Raw genomic sequence first — 16,872 nt, forward strand, 5'->3', positions numbered from 1 at the left:
ACAGCACCTGAACACAAGCCAGCTGTGCCTAGGTAGCCAAGAAGGCCAGTGCCATCCTGGCCTGGATCAGCAGTGCTGTAGCCAGCAGGACCAGGGCAGTGATTGTCCCTCTGCACTCACTGTATTCACTTACACTGGTAAGACCACACCTCAAATCCTGTGGTTTGGGCCTCCCAATAAAGGAAAGGCATTGAGATTCTGGAGTGTGTCCAGAGAAGGGCAATGGAGCTGGGGAAGGGTCTGGAGCATAAGTCCTGTGAGGAGCAGCTGAAAGAGCTGGAGCTCTGCAGCCTGGAGAAAAGGAGGCCCAGGGAGGACTTTATTGCTCTCTACAACTCTCTGAACTGAGGTTGTAGTACCGTGAGGTTGGTCTCTGCTACAAATGGTCTCAAGTAGTGCCAGGAGAGGTTTAGACTGTATACTTGAAAGTGTGGTCAAGCACTGGAAAGGGCTGCCTAGGGAAGCGACAGAGTCCGCATTTCTGGAACAGTTCAAAACCCATATAATGTGATCCTTAGGGACACGGTTTAGTGGTGGACAGAGCAGTACTGGTTTAATGGTTGAACTCAATGATCTAAGAGGTTTTTCTCAACCTTCATGATTCTAAGAATATGATTAGCAAGCCTGGAAAAAAAAAAAAACCTAACAAAAACCAAACAAACATATGTATATATGTAGGAATGGGCAGCTCTAGTGGTGAAGAGACTTAAACGTCAGGAAAATGTTGGGCATATGTTAAAGGAACAGAAATGTCAACTGCAAAGACAACTTCCAAGAAAACAGAAAATGCACTTAATTTGGTAGCAAAACATTAGAGGTAGTAGTATACAGAAGACAAATCTGAGAAAAGGCTGCATTTAGGAGCAGAGAGATTGAGCGTGTGCCATTGATGAAAAGTTTACATAAAATGAGCATGAGGAGCCATCCACAGACAGATCAATGGCAAGGCAACCAAAGATGAACAGATACAAGCTGACAGAGAAGCTGCAGATCTCCAAGGCAAAGTGAAAAAAAAGGAAAATAAAAGACTACTATCTTTTGGGAAATACATTAATTAAGTTACAAGAATAGCAGTGTATTATGTCACAAGGCTAAATACAAGAGCTCAAGCAAGTAGTTTTTAATTACTTCTAAACTGAATAAAGGTGAAAAGGGGGGGAAAAAAATAGAACAAATTACTATCAACTTGGAAAAGGTCACCTGTAGGCTTCTGCAAGCATCTGCAGAAGTCATGGGGAAAGAGCCAGGTTAGACACAGGCTTCATCTTCTGGGAAGGCTCTTGGCTCCAAATTATGCTCCAGCCAATCCCCCTCACAGATAACCTTCTGGGCACACTGCAAGACAGATTTATTTACCCATGTTTTCACCTGAAGGACACAGGAATGGAGATTTTGTGAAGACTTTCCTTTTTCTTACTTAGGAAGGCACAGAGATATATTTTGTTGGCACATCACTAATTTCTAAGCTGTTTGAACTGCTTTAATTACTATATATATATTTTTTATTTTTTTTTTGACGTTGAGGTAAGTTTTAAAACTGTTATTTCAAATAATTTCATTAACAATATTTAATTTTTAACCAAGACCTGTAACAAACTTGGAGAACCCTCCCACTTTTATTTTTTTTTAATTTACAATGACACATGACTAACAGAGCTGCAGTTCAAGTAATATATCCTTGTTATCACATACAATAATTATCCCAAACAAACCTTCTGAATTACGCCACAGAAATCTTAAAGATTTGCTGGGCTCTGTCTAATCTTCACAATACACCCTTGGGTAATTTTACCCTTGTGAAATTGTACTCATAAATCAAAAGCAATCCCATCTGCATCCAGGGACCTTTTTCTAAAGGTGAATAAGAATGTTTGAATGATACCAGAGAAAAACTGCAGTTCAGAAGAGTTACATTTAATAGCCTCAGTGAACTCTCTTCCAATCAGTCTCTTTTTAGCTGTGTAGCCTTCAGTTTAGGGATCTGTTATAAAAAAAAAAAATATTCAGTTTTGGATGCTGTCCTTCTTCATGAAAAGCCAAGATTAACACATTGAGTCAACAAGTTCTATTTTGAAATAGTTTAATTCACTAAGGAGATGACTGCTTTCCCCAAATGATGTAGACTTGTCTGCTGTTGTCTTTGCCAATTCAGAGGCTTGTTATTCACTATTTGGTTGATTTCAAAATCAGACTACTCCTTCAGAAATTTGCAGAGACTATGACATCACATTTATGATAATTTATTGCACAATTACAGTGGCTACGTCCCTGGATTTTATTTTGTGGGAAAGCATGTTTCTGCTATAATCTCAACCATTTTCTTGGCTTACACCTGTTTACAGTCACAAGTTTTGGTATAAAGCTTAGCGTGAATTTTTTCAAAATACTATAGAGGTGTTTAACAGCAACTTAAGGCTGCATAGTTCAATTGTCTAGAGAAATATTTGCCCTTTATAATGAGACTTACTGAAATTTCACAAGCAACTGCTGCTTAACAAGTTGCTAAAAATCATACAACACTCCATGAGATTTCACTTTAATACTACTTATGTCTTCTTAAAGAAATAAAAAGCCCACCATCCTTTGAGAAAGCAAGACTGTCATTGCCTCCAAAGAATGACAATAATGCAATCGCTGAAATTCAATGCAAGAGTATAATCTAATAACCTCAAATTCCACTGGAAAGATTTACACACCACTGTGATTTTTATTGACTAGAACTGATAAAATAGTACTGTGGAACATTACAAGACAAAGTCACTTTTGCAAGTGACTGCGAAATTTGGTTTCTTTGTACTTTGGTCAGTGTTATCTTCATTCCAACCAAAATGCTTTATATTACAAGCTTAAAAGACAGTAATAGACAGGCCCTATAATATTATAATTACTGGACCCAGCCCTTACATTTTTGTTTCTGATTCAGCAAAACTTTCACCAAATGGCATAGAAAGGACACATAAGTATTTTCTACATTATTTAACATGCCATTTATTTGAATATGTACTATTAAGTTTCAAGACTTCCAAAACGCATGTAGCAAACAGATAAAAATATTTTCATGTAATTGTTTCTATATGGTACAGTATTATTATGAAAGAGGTTGCCATGGAATATACTATTCTATATATTCTAATATTATTATATTAAGGAATATATTATTAAGAGGATAATGTCCTCTATAACAATACTTTCTTTCCAATTCCCTAGTATGTACAGTGGTACATTACCCAAATTGTACCACCAAGAAAATTACATTCATACTCCACATACAGAAAACTCATTTCAACCCCAACCATAGGAAAAAGGAACTCCTCCCACTGTTGTGAAATAAAATGTAAATTCTTTCATTACACATAGGCAAGTAGTGCGAGTAGGCAATTATGGCAAAAAGGGTATCCAATCCAGCCACAACTAAAACAAGCTCTCAGGTCCAAAGTCTCTCAAACTTATCTTTCTGAGGAACTTCATCCATTCATTTACTGACTGGATGAGAAAAAATGGCACAAGGGAAAGCCCCATGTCCCTGTGCATATGCAGCCTCAGCCAGAACAAACTGGAACATGAGGCATTCCTATTGCATGTAACAGCAGGGTTCTTTTGCTTCAATTGTCTTTTCTGAAACTGGTTCTAAACTAGGTTTGGTTTTGGTAGGTTTTTTACATCATCTGCATAGAGAGTATGCTTCTCATGCTATGTCAGAAAAGTCAGGGTAAATTGTAACTTGAGAAAAGGTGATCTCTTTATTTTTTACAAGAAAGCACAATGAAGTCAGCATAATATTCAGGGTGTTCTTACCTCATCTAATCTATCCTAAACATATTTAACTTACTCTCACCTTCTTGCAACTTACTAGTAAGAACCAGAGAGGGAAGTGAGGAGGCACAGATAGATAGGAAGGTACAAGGGCAAAGCTGCCAAAACAAAGACTGGATCTTTCCTTTGCTGTTTTCATTTACCAAGTGAAGTCCATTTAACAGTTCCACATGGAGTGCAGAAGCTGTAGTGTTCAACACAGTGTGAGGCTGGTCTATGATGATTCAAGATTAATTTTCTTTGTAAAGGGCAGTAACCAATAAAGAGAGTGCAAATGCAACAGGAGATGTGAGGAGCCTCCATGTGTGTTAGCTGTGTATTCTCTGCATCATTCTGGAGTCACAGTCAGTTCAAAAATAAAATAAAGGATTTTCCAAGCTAAGAAAGAGAAATAATAACATGAAAAGTGAGATGACACACTCCTATTTTGCAGCTTTTACAAATGTGGTCCAAGATAAGCAGCAGGTTGATGGAGGCAGACACATGCTTCAAAATATCCTGTGTTATCTTCTTGCCTTGCAATGAAAGAATCCAAAAAACAAGCAAAGCCTGAGCCTTAGACCAAGTGACTCTCAAGTGACTGACTACATGACCCACACCATGTACCTCAGCACTGAACCCACATGCAAGGTGTGAGAGAGCCAAGGGGCACCACCAACAGCAGCAAGACTTGAGGCAATCTACTTGCTGCTGTTATTAACTGCAGAAGTGTTGCCCACTGCTTATGCTCTGTTTTTATTATCTGCTACAATTTACCTGCTTGGCCTGATCAGCCCAGCAGCTCCACCACTTTGAAAGATTGGAAAGACAAGGAAACCAGCTGGCCACAGAAGCATGCAGTAAGCAGCTTACCCAACCTGTATACTAGTGAATTAGCTTCCCAAGCACACTTCCAGAGGGACCCCCTCCACCTTCATAAACACAATCCAATGTCTGGAAAGGTGGCAGAAGTAAAATGTTTGTTTACTGCAGGCAGGAAGAGCTACCTATGATTCAGATATTAGGAAGTGACAGAAAAGACTAAAGTATGCAATTTAAAAGTATTTTAAAACTACATAAAGTAGTTGCAATGAGAGGAAGAAGGAGGAGGAGGAGGAAAGGATGAAGAGTGTCTTTGTATCTTAGTTCCCACTTGTGCAGGGCTGAAGCCATCATTGCAGCAGGAGGACCCCATAGGATTCCTTCACCTTTTAACCATCATTCTAGAGCCCCTAGCCGGGGACTATCCTCCCCAGCACTGAGTAAGAAACATCTGTCCATCTCAGTCTACCAGTTGGAAAGGACAGATCACAGTCTTCCCTATTCCTTATCTTATTTAAGCAGACTGAGATTTCAGAAGAGCATTCCATTTGCTCTGCCTTTAAACAACTACCTGAAGCAAAGGATCTAAAAGCTCATTCTCCATTCAGCAAAGGGAGGTGGGAACCCTCTCCAGCTCTGTCTGATGCTGGCTGCAGAGACTGATAGGAAAACCTCTTCCTGTAAGCAGAAGGCAGGAGAAGCACCCCGATGGGAATAGCACTGCCTTCACAGCAGTTGCTGAAAGCAATCTCAGCAGTTCTGCTTACAACTTTCCACCTTCCATCCACAGTTTGTTAGATCCCAGCAGAAGTTTAAAGTTCCTTAAACTGTGGTAATAATCTGCATTTTTAACATGACCATTTCAAGGCTAAAACAGCAAAAAAGCAGATTTGTATCACAGTGAGTTATATCTGTACTGTAAGAAAATCCCAGCAAAGAACACTCTCGAATTTATGTAATGATAGTGGTGCCTCCATTATACTATCAGTAAAGATCTTCCTGTCATTCTCTTTATAAATGAGACAATAAATTCCTGCTCTTTTTTTTTATTTCCTGGAGCTGTCACAGACTGACAGAACCACCAGATCAAGGAAAAATTCAAAGGACTGTGAATACTTAGCACTGAAGTATGCACCATAGCAGAACACTCTGTAGTTACTTGTCCTAGGACAAAATTACCCTGGGATGAAACCAGGGTTAAGTTTCCCAGTTTACACTGGTGAGTCACTTGTATGCTACTCTTCAGTTTAGATCTTCCCCCTGTCCCATTTCTCCCTTCCTCACTCCAAAACCCCAGAAAAGAACAAACAGGTTTTATTTTAGTAATGACTGACTCCTGAGTGAATACCAGTGTGTCCTCTCTGCTGACAGACCTTTGGTAGTGAAAAGTCATTTTAGTTATTTCTCATAGTGCTGAGAAGCTTGTGCAATTTAACTTCATTTGTGCACACAGACAACTGCATTAGATAGGTCATAACTAAGAGGGTGACATAACCTCAGCTTTGAGGGCATTATTTCACACTGAGTAACATGCCATTAGACTACAAAACTTATTCACACAGCATAATGCAAATAATTTCAGCAATAACTGCATACAAACAGGGAGTGGAAATGCACCAAGACGTGTAAGATTCAGGAAGATACACTTATTGACATCCCTGCTCTTGCATTTATTGAAGTTACCTCCCTTAGCAACAGGGAAGGATTTTGTAAACAACAAGTTTATCTAACACCACCATAAGAACATCACCCAGTGTAACATGTAATTGAAAAAACCCACATTTTTTAATGAAGAGCACCAAAAGAAATCATAGAATTATGTAACAAGTAATAGATTCAAAAGGGATAAGTTTTTGTCAGTTTGTGGTTTAAATTTCAAATTAAGTTCATATAGATCACTACTTTCTAGGAAAGCAGAACTTCCAGATGGCATCACACTCACAGACTACCTCTGACACTTCCTGCACATCAGCAGAACTAGGAAAAGACTGGATTGCACAAGTGAACCAAAGGAACCGGTTACAACATGACATTTTAGAAGTTTCCTCTTATCACAGCCCAGACCTCCAAGTGTTCATGTTTACAGATGGGAGGATTCTCTCACAAGCCTCCCTGGAATCTCCTGTATGGATACGACATGGCAGAGCATTCCACCGCCTCATTTGTCCTGGAAAACACCAGCCTCTTGTGTTTCAAACTACACTCCTAACACTCCGCTCTCTCTCCCTACCCCCTCTTTTTTTTTTTAATTAAATAATGTTTTTAAATTAAACAAAATTGTCAGTTCACCTCAAGTTCATACATTATTCTGACATCCTCTTTCTTGGTTGTTTATTGATGAAAAAACATATACCAATCCTTATAACCATTAAAAAGCATCAAATAAATTATCCCAAACATCTCTTTCCTAATAAATTCCTTGCTTTTAAGTGTTTGCTGCAAAGGGATACACTTGCTGTCAGTATTTTACCCTACTTTTAAGGATCATAGATATGTGTGTATGCATTTTTAAAAATCATAACTGTTTGTTAAATATGGACTTACAACTGGTTTCAAAAAGCATCCCTTATAAAGCAGCAATTCTCCCTGCACCATCCCAAAACCAGGTGCAGCTTCCCAACTACATCTGATCCTACTTAAGAATCATGGAAACACAAACATCAGAAAACTGTAACAGAAACATGCATGAAGTGTGAATGAGAATATTTGTCTAACACATTACGTGACTCAGTGCAGCTATTTTTCATACAAAGGGAAAATGACAAACTGACACATAATTTTCAGAACTGCTTTTTTTCTTTCTTTTTTTTAGAAATGGGTATCATTCAATTTTGAAACTCAAAATCCATTTTTCATTCGATACCATTTGTGTATTTACCCTTTTAATAACCCACCCAAAAGTACTGTAATTCCTATGTGCTGATTGCATCAAACGTCTATTTGAAGGCAGGGGTAGTGTGTTTGAAGAGCTTCCTGTATTATTCCATACCCCAAATCTAATCCAGTGAACTCCTACTGACAGCAATAAACACCTACAGAGGGTTTATTTCGCTTTTAAATCCCAAACCCCAGACAACATAGAGAAATAAACCAAAGCCTAATTTTGCGTTGTTTTTCTTTTTCCCCCCTTTTCCTTTGAGGCGGAAATACTGAAGAGCCTGCTGGTGGCTGTGCCCCAGAGAGAGAAGCCTGCCGGCCTGCTCCACTGAAACCCATCGCATTCCTCGCGGGGTGGAGACAGTCTTACCGGGGAGGAAGGAGGGAGCACATCTGCCATCACCCTGCCCCAAGGCTGGCTGTGCTGGGAAGTGGGTGGGGAAGCAGTTTTACTTTGTGACAGCCACTATCTCCACTGCCACGAAGGGTTTATCTGGCATTGTTTTCACTTATAAAGCAGCAGAACAAACCACATGTCACCAGCAAGCTGGCTGGAAAATTCGTGTGGGGAACTGGCAAAGGGACGAGATTGCTTTTCTCCTGTTAGGTGAGGTTATCCCAATGCCTGGCCGCCATCCCTAGCCATCAGGTACAGCCACGGGCCTACACAGCACCCCCCCATCAAGGTTTCTCATCCGAGCTAGCCAGCCTGTGGCAGAAGGCAAAAATTACCTCCTTGTTAAACACATAGAGAGGGAAAAGCTTTCTTCTGGCTTCCTAGAAATTCTCAGACAAAAGAACAAGTACAGCTCCTGAAAAAGCGTAGTTGTTCTTAAATCAGTCTGCCAACAAACTGCTGTACAAAATAAAAAGGAGCAAAGACTTTTCATTCACTTTTTGACGTGGGGCCTAAATTCAGCTGTCTGAAGAGAGAGGCTGGATCTTGGCACAGCTTCCTAGCTGAAGTATCACATCCCTCTCCAGGTATGTTTTTAAACAATTATTTGTGTTAGGCACAGATATTATATATAATAATATACAAGCCATAAGGACATAGCTGCCTGACCTTTTTAATTACATGTTGCTGTGCCACCAGTCCAAGAGAGACAACTCCAAATACCCCATTTGCCATTTACCCCAAATAACTGATATCTACCAAGAAAAAAAAAAAGAAGAAAAATGTGTCACCATAAACTCAGGGAGTTTAATCAAAAAGTCATAATTTTGGGGCATAAAAAGCAATTAGATAGATTTCTTCTCAGTTAAAAACCAAAAACACACCAAAAAAAAAGATGGTTAGAGAGTTCAACAGCTAATTCAGTCTCTTTCATCTCACGGAGTTAGTTACGTTCTAAACATTTCCCCTCTGGATACTGCTAAGGAGACAGATACTATGTAATATAAGAGTACTTTTTACAACTAACCACTATGGCATGTTTCAAAGAGCTTCAAAAATTCATCATGAGAAACAAAACCTTTGTCAACAGCTGGAAGCAAACACAAGTACAAAAAACATACTACGTAACTTTTTATTGGAAGCCAGGAGTGATTTTCTAAAAAAAAAAAAAAAAAAAAAAAAAAAAAATCACAAATACAACTGGTATATTGCACTGAACAATACTTACAAAACTAACATTATTTGTGCAACTATGAACACTTTTCTTAAAACAAACAAGCCAGAGAATTCATGAAAGAACTAATGTAAAAGCCTAATCAAGAACTGATAAAAGGGGAATTGAAAATAAACAGTATTTTATTGCAGTTGGGAGATGGCAAAATCCTCCCTCCATCCTTCCAAAAAAAAAAAAAACCAAAAAAGAAAGGAAGAAAAGAAAGAAATACATAGTATTTCCTTTAGAGCTAATTGTACATACAAGGAGCTGAATTCACACTGGAGTCCTTAAAACAGCAGCGAATTACACTGTACTACAGCCATAACTACAGTATTCACCTGTACACAACACTTAACTGCCTTGACAAGATTATCCCTTTCTGTGTGATCTTTCTGCCTGCCTTACTCAAGTAATTTGCAAGACATAAGATTTGTCCCTCCTAATGAAATACTACAATGAAATTGGAACAGTTGAACTTGCTTCTATTGGCAATAAAATGATTACTCACTCCAGCACAGAAAACATTAAGGTAATTTTGAAAAGGTCTCAAGAAGTCTGTCACTGCAACACTACAAAAGTGAGAATGTAAAAAAATAAGGAGGCGAATCTTAGCTTTATGTCAAAACAAAACTTGCACCTCATCAGTTGTACTCCCGTTTTTGATTTAGGAAAATACTTCACCCAAATAGTTCAGTGGCATCTACTTTTAGACAAGAAAAATGTGAGAAGAACTAAAGAAGTGTAAGATACCCAAGCCAGAGTCATCTAAAATCTGCAAATCTATCCTCTTCCTCAAATATACTATATTTTGAAACACTGATGTTCCTTTCACTTTTTTGCTAACACTTCTATCAAAGCCATCAGTAAAATTTAATGGGGAATAAATGTTTTCTAAATGTCTGTAGAAGAGTGCATTTGATTCTAATAATGTGACCACAAAGTTATGTCAAAAAAACCAAAAATAAAACATGCCTCAGAAGTGGCAAAACCATCATTACAAAATGTTTAAAACTTAAAGAGTGAGAGAAAAGGATACTAGAAACAGTTCAGTTTGTCACTTTCTTCTCTCTCTAAATTAGGGACTGTTGAATACCAAGAATTACCGCTCAGGTGAAAGAGCTACCTCCTCTACCAATGTTTTCCAGAACTGATGCTCATTTTGACAGTTGAGGTCTATACTTTTTTAAGCTAAACTGTCCAATAAAACATTATTTTCTCAATTTATCCAAATGACATTTCACATAGTTGCTCTGGGCTGACAATTGACTAAAAGGCATGCAAAACAAGCTCATCTGTGTATAACTGGAAATTTAAATCATGGTGTTTCATTATTTCCTCTGCTTAGTACACATGTTACTTATACTTAATTTCAATGCTGCAAGACTCTGTGCATACATGGAGAAGCAGCCACTATGTAGCATCAAGACAGTGGCAGACACTGATTTGTTTTCCCACTTCCTCTCCCTGCTCCCTGTTAGTTTCTCATTGAACTGTAATCCCCTGTGATTAGCTGCAGCAAATCTCATTAACAGATTTATCAAAACACAGAAACAATAGTGAAAAGGTATCCATAAATTGCTATACATTCAATTGAGAACCATCTTCAACAAAAGTCAGAATTTGATTGTTCCTTCATTGCTCAGCTACTGCGTTCTCAGATTAAGAGTTACTATTTATAGCTGCTAGGAAAATTTTTTCACACCATTTAACATATTTAGAATATTTGGCTTATTTCATATGTCCAGTAGTTCACCTGCTCTTCAAGAGGAACAGGACAATTTCTGCTTATTAGGGCTCCAATTTTCCTATCTACACTAAGGAAAAAAGCATTCAAGTGGATCAGATACCATCTGATCCCTCAAGCTCAGAAATGCTTAAATTAATAGTATAGTAAATTACATAAAAATTAAAATAACTACCGGAAGATAATCTTACTATGCACACATTAGACTTCTTAATCTGTTTTATATGCTGGTGCCTGCTCTTACCCTCTGCAACCATCCTCTGGGAGTTAATTCAGAGCATGCACCACAGGTCAGGCACTAAGAGTGCTCCAGCTTTGGCAGCAAAATCAACACCAGCTGCTGATGTCCTGTCAAAGATGACAAATACTTGTATGATGAGTTCCATGCTCCTCAAATGAGCCTTACACCCCAACAGCAAGCTCAGGATGTAGCTATTGCCCTAAAGTCATATCCAGCATTTTCAGCTGGCACACAAAACAACGCAACTTCCTCCTATAATCAACAAAAACACTGTGTTTAGTCATGCTTTCAACTTCATGGTTTAGGGTTTACTAACCCATGTTTGAAAAGATCAAAAGTCAAACTGCTGTTTTCTGACCAGTGCACAGCAGAAGGGGAACATCAGACTTCCTTCCAGAAGGGAGGCTTCCTGCCTGAACACCAATCCCTGTGAGGTCCTCAGCAACTTCTTGAGTAGCACAAGCACAATCAAGTTCAGAATATAAAAGGTGTCACATATTACTTGATTATACTCATGTCTTGAGTTAACTTAACTTGACCCAGTTCCACAGGGACAACTCTGAATGATGTCAGATAAGCTCATTTTGGTTTTTTTTCCCTGTAAACCAACCAGCTTCTTAAATTTGTTCACTATGCTGATGAAAGGTCACAAAGGAAAGCTTAACACAAACAGGTGTCTTCCAGGAAAAGGACCTTGGTCAGGCAGTGCAGCTTTTACCAAATTACAACTGTTCTGCTGAATATAACATTTCTTAACACCATTACATATCTTAGCGCATTTAAGTATTACTCAAGACAGAAGATGCACCTATGTGATTAGTGCCAAAGAGCAACTGACAAACAAAACCACAGCAAAATATTCCACTTCTGTACCTGAGAGGCTGTCTGAGCCTCTAGTTTAAACATCAATAACTATTTTAATGATCTGGAATTTTTTTAGTCACTGTTTACAACTGAAAAGATTAGAAATTAAGAGAATGCTATCTGTAGCTTTGTCTGAATCGTATCAGTGTCCCTTACATCCTAGGGAAGTCATATCCATTTCTCATTTTTAAACTCCTTGGTTTAAGTAACTAAATGAACTATCAGTAGGAATAGTCAAATAACCAGGATTTTTAGTCATAATTACATCAAAATTAAGGTTTCTTAAACTACTTTCAAAAATAATCTTATGAACTGTAAGAAGAATGTCTATTAGATACAGAAAAATCTGAACCAATTTATCCCAAAAACTGCTTAGTCTACACAGAATATCTTTGATGGAGTTTTACCTTTTATCCTGTATTTCTACGTAGGACATATTAGAATCACAGAATAGTTAGGGTTGGAAGGAACCTCTGGAGATCATCCAATACAAACCTCTGCCAAGGCAGGGTCACCTGAAGCAGGTGACACAGGAATACATCCAGGTGGGTTTGGAACATCTCCAGAGAGGGAGAGTCCACAACCTCCATGGGCAGCCTGTTCCAGAGCTCTGCTACCCTCAGTGCAAAGAAGTTCTTCCTCACATTAAGGTGAAACTTCCTGTGTTTTTAGTTTATGGTCATTGCTCCTCATCCTGTCACCGAGCACCACTGAAGAGTCTGGCATCAACCTCTTGGCACCAGTCTTCGAGATATTTATATGAACTGATGAGATTCCCTCAGAATACTGGGAATGATACTACATCACTAAGCTTTCTACAAACTGGTTCCATAAACCAACCATGAATGCTAAGATTCTGATTTAAATAAAGCACATGAGGTGTCCTACTGAGCCCTAGCCTACCCCAGACAAAAGTACAGTCATTCTAGGAGAGAATTTAAGACTCATTCCCTCAAACTTTTCTTCCTTGCTAAACCAAGGGCAGCTATGTTTAAATATCTAGTGGTTTCCTAGAATAATGGCAGTAAAAAACCTCTGTGCTGCCACCACAAAGCATCAGCTATTTTAACTGGTATGTGCACAGCAGAACTGCAACACAGCAGAAAACCACGAAGCCAAGATTTACTATCACATTTTAAAGGACAGATAGGGAGAAAGAGACCTTCCAATTACATTTTTTAAAAATAAGGGGACACAAAAATCACACCAAGTTAAGGTGAGCACATCAACATTCGCAAAGCTGAAGGCAACAAAACAAGAGAAGAAAGAAAAGCATACAAGAAGATAGTAGAAGCTGTGAAATTTAGCAGTCCTCCATATCTCTGCACAAACAAGTTCTTTCATGGACTTGTGAAACCAATGAATAGTCTGTGGAGTGCTGTCCAGGATTCAGCCCCAGCTCCCTTTTCCTTCTCCTCTGCTAAATCTACATCTTGGACCCCCAACCAGCACCAAAAGTTATCTGTACTTTCCTAAGAGATCTTTTGCTGGAAATGACCAGTCTATTCCCTCAAACTAACTGCTCTGAACATCAGCTCCAGGGAACTGACAGCAGGTGCCAATGGCTGTCAGAACATTAATCCCATACCAAAAACACATGAATGAGGCATGAGAACAGAACTTCTAAGAGAAGAAACAGACATTCATGGCATTAAGGCATACACTCAAGGAAATCTGACTATTCCACCTGCAGGACAGCATTAGTTGGAGTGTTTTTACTTTTTTTAGTCACAAAATGAGTATAAGCTAGCTTTAATACCATGTCCAACTGTTTCAAACTAAAAACTGAAGTCCCTGCGAAACATATGTCTGTGTACTAGCTTCAATGTGCTCCTTTTCACCCTTCCTAAGAACTAAACCATATTTGACTGCAATTCAGACTTTTTATCTCTGTTCCCAGATTGTAACCTGGGTTTGCCCCAACACTTGCATGCAAAACCCAATAGAGCACAAAGTTACAATTGTCCACATATACATGTGAAAAGTACGCATTGCAGAATAGCAGTTTACTATTGAAATCACTTTCCCATCTTTTCTTCTGGTGCAGCCCCTTGAAATACGACCACCATAAAACACAGCTTTGGAAAAGGCAGGTAGGTCTCTGCTGTGCCTTCACTTAAGCATAGAACTACAGGGAGAACAAGCCAACTCTCCAGCCAGTGCGTTCAGCTAAAGTTCATCATCTTAAGTACGTCAACTTTTTGTTTGCTCGAAGGCAGCGACCATAATGTCAAGGTTGCTTTTAGGTCTTTGAAGGGAGTGTCAGCCTTCAGCCTGCAACAGATCAGGCACTACAGACAAACAGGAGGAATTTAAGTCCTTCTCCAAGTGGTACCTTTCTTTTACACAAGCAGAAAAGAGTAAAAAATAATGTGAAAGATATAAACTCATGACCTTGTGGCCTACAATGCATGGTACTGTTAAACCAAATCATGCTAACGTAAGATTGCCGTATTATCACCCTGATACTCTGCCTACTCAAAAAGCAGGTACCCCTTTCAAGTGAAAACTAAGGAATTACCTCTTTAGGACAGGGAACCACTTGACCAGTGTTGTAGTCAGGGTTTTTCCCTCAAAGGTTCTGGTGTAATTTCAGCATGGAAGTGTAGCTATAAATACACTAAAGAGGCAGCTACATGGAAGAAGTTGGCGTATTTAAAGACTGATTTATGAGATTGATTTAGGAGGGCAAACTCTGTCCATTTGCAGAGAGCAACCTTCATGGGATTTAGAGATTGTCTGGGAAATTTATTAAAAGTTTTTAAAATAGGAATACTGCTCTTAATTCCTACATTGGTAGTAGCAGGCAGGTAGTAAATTCTTACACATTGATAAAGAGGCACCCTGTGAATACACACACAGACATGGAGTATCAGCCAAAAATAGCGTCCATGTCCAATTCAGCAAGGAAAGAGAACCCTGCTATGACCCGTCAGGATGTTCTCTTTCCTTCACAAAAAGAGGATTTTTGACACTGGGAACTAGAGAAGGGGCTAGCCCAAATATTATTTTTTAAATTTAAATAGAGTCTCATTTCACAAATTTCCTGGCATTTAAAAAATCCACCCAGAACACTTCTTCGAGAAGAGGCTGCTAATCACTAACAGACAAAAATAACATGGCCACATTAAAATCTGTATTCACAGATTCTCAAATAAATCTGAAGCTTAGCTGCTTTAAAAAAATGAAAAAATAAAAAATTAAAAAAAAATAATAAAAAAAAGAAGTAGAAGAAGAAAGAAAGGAGAAGGAAAAAAAAAAAAAAAAAGGCCCAACATTTTGTCCCAGTTACACAGATGCCGCGAAACAAGCCGGGTGCCAATGGGAAAGGGCTCAGCCAGCAGCGATGACTCCTGGCATCACCCATCCCTCCTACGTGACCTGACAGCCTCCCCGGCGGCCCCGCAGCTCCGCTGTGCCCTGTCACGGAATCTGCCCGCTCAGCAAACGCGCTCCATTTTCTTGCCAGCAGCGCGGTGTCCGCTCTGCCGCAGCCCCTGCGAGCGCAGCCACTGCCGAGCAACAGCGGGAACAACTTTGGGAAAGACACAGGCGCTTCTCTCACAACTCTTTCCTCTTTATTCCCGCTGCGGAGAGCAAGGGCCAGGTCTCCCCCCGCCCCAGCGGGAACGCTCCCGGGATATCCCCGCTCCCGCCGTCTCCGGGTGACCAGCCACGGTTGCGATCCTGCCGGGAGCGGCGCGGAACCAGGGCACCCCCTGGCCCTCCCTGCGATCGGGGACCAGCCCCGAGACGGCAAGTGTTTACCTTTAAAAAGACATATATACCGAGCCGGGACCCAGAGGGACGAGGGGAAAACTCCGCCCCCTCCCTCTCCCGACTCCCTCGGAAAGGCGATAAAAGCTGTACTGAAATATCGGACCGCTCAGCGCCCCATTTTTAAGAAGAAAAAAAAAAAGTAAATAAAAAATGAAAAAGAAAAAAATAAAATAAGTAGGAATAAAAGAAAAGAGGAAAAAAAGGGTTGGGGAAGCGACATGGGACGTGCCGTGCAGAAGTCCCGGCTGGAACGGGGAGGCGGCCGGGAGGGCGGCTCGTCCGGGCCCGGCCGGGAGGGACTGCGCGGAGAGGCCGGGCCGGGCCGGGCCGGCGGGAGCAGGAGGTGAGCGCCGAGCTCCGGCAGGAGAGAAGCGGGGCACGGAGGAAGCGAGGGAGGAAGGGGGAGCGCGGCCCGCGAGTGGGAGAGGGCACTCACGTAGCGTTTCAACTTCTTCTCCGGCGGGGACTTTCGGAGCCAGCCCGAGCAGACCACCTCTCCGCCGCTCATGGCTGCGCCGCTGCCCACCGGGGCGCTTCCCTCCGCCTCCTGTTCCTTCTCTTCCTCAGGCAGCGGACACGGCAGCGGTGCCCGGGCCGGCCCGGCCGAGGGAGCCGCGATCGGCGGCGGCGGCAGCACCGCGCCCGGCCCGGCCTCCCGGGGCTGCGGGGTGAGGGGCGGGACGGGGCGCGGGGTGTGTGTGTGAGTCTGTCTGTCTCTCTCGCACAACAGCCCGCCGGAGCGAGGCGGCGAGCGGGGCTGAGGCGGGAGGGTCCCCCCTGCCTCCTCCTCGTCCTCCTCCTCCTCGCCGCCGCCGAGTCACACAGACATCGGGAGAAACCGACTGGGGCGGCCGCCGCCCCGCCGCAACTTCGGCGTCCCGGGGCAGGATCCAGGATCCAGCCACCGCCCCGCGCCGGTGGCGCCGCCCCCGCGCGCCAGGACCCTCCCGCCGGGCAGGGCCGCGGGGGGCTTCGTTTCCTCCCAGCCGCCCCGCCGAGCTCAGCACCGGCCGCCGCGGCTCCCAGGGTCGTTTTTCCCCTTCTTCCTCCTCCCCCTGCGCCGGGAGGAGGGGATCGGCAGCACTCCTCGCGTTCCTTTCCTCGCTTTCCCCTCCGTGGGGAGTGGCGGGGCGGGGGTC

General features: G+C 41.5%; 1 protein-coding gene across 10 annotated transcripts in view; it reads right to left on the reverse strand.

Moving 5' to 3' along the window:
- The window catches only part of GAB1 (GRB2 associated binding protein 1), a 105,984-nt gene extending 89,320 nt beyond the window's left edge, over positions 1-16,664 (reverse strand). For 6 of the 10 annotated variants that reach the window (XM_086889749.1, XM_086889746.1, XM_086889748.1 and 3 more), the window contains exon 1: positions 16,170-16,664. In XM_086889749.1, coding sequence (XP_086745875.1) covers positions 16,170-16,241 — 72 coding nt within the window. In that variant the 5' untranslated portion in view covers positions 16,242-16,664. Of the gene's footprint in view, positions 1-1,200; positions 1,336-1,882; positions 1,982-16,169 lie in introns of those variants that run through there. The other 4 variants (XM_086889744.1, XM_086889747.1, XM_086889756.1 and 1 more) reach the window with 4 other exon arrangements.
- Between the last annotated feature and the right edge of the window lie 208 nt (positions 16,665-16,872).

Source organism: Cyanistes caeruleus, chromosome 5 (assembly GCF_971803275.1).
Source record: "Cyanistes caeruleus chromosome 5, bCyaCae1.hap1.1, whole genome shotgun sequence".
Taxonomy (NCBI): domain Eukaryota; kingdom Metazoa; phylum Chordata; class Aves; order Passeriformes; family Paridae; genus Cyanistes; species Cyanistes caeruleus.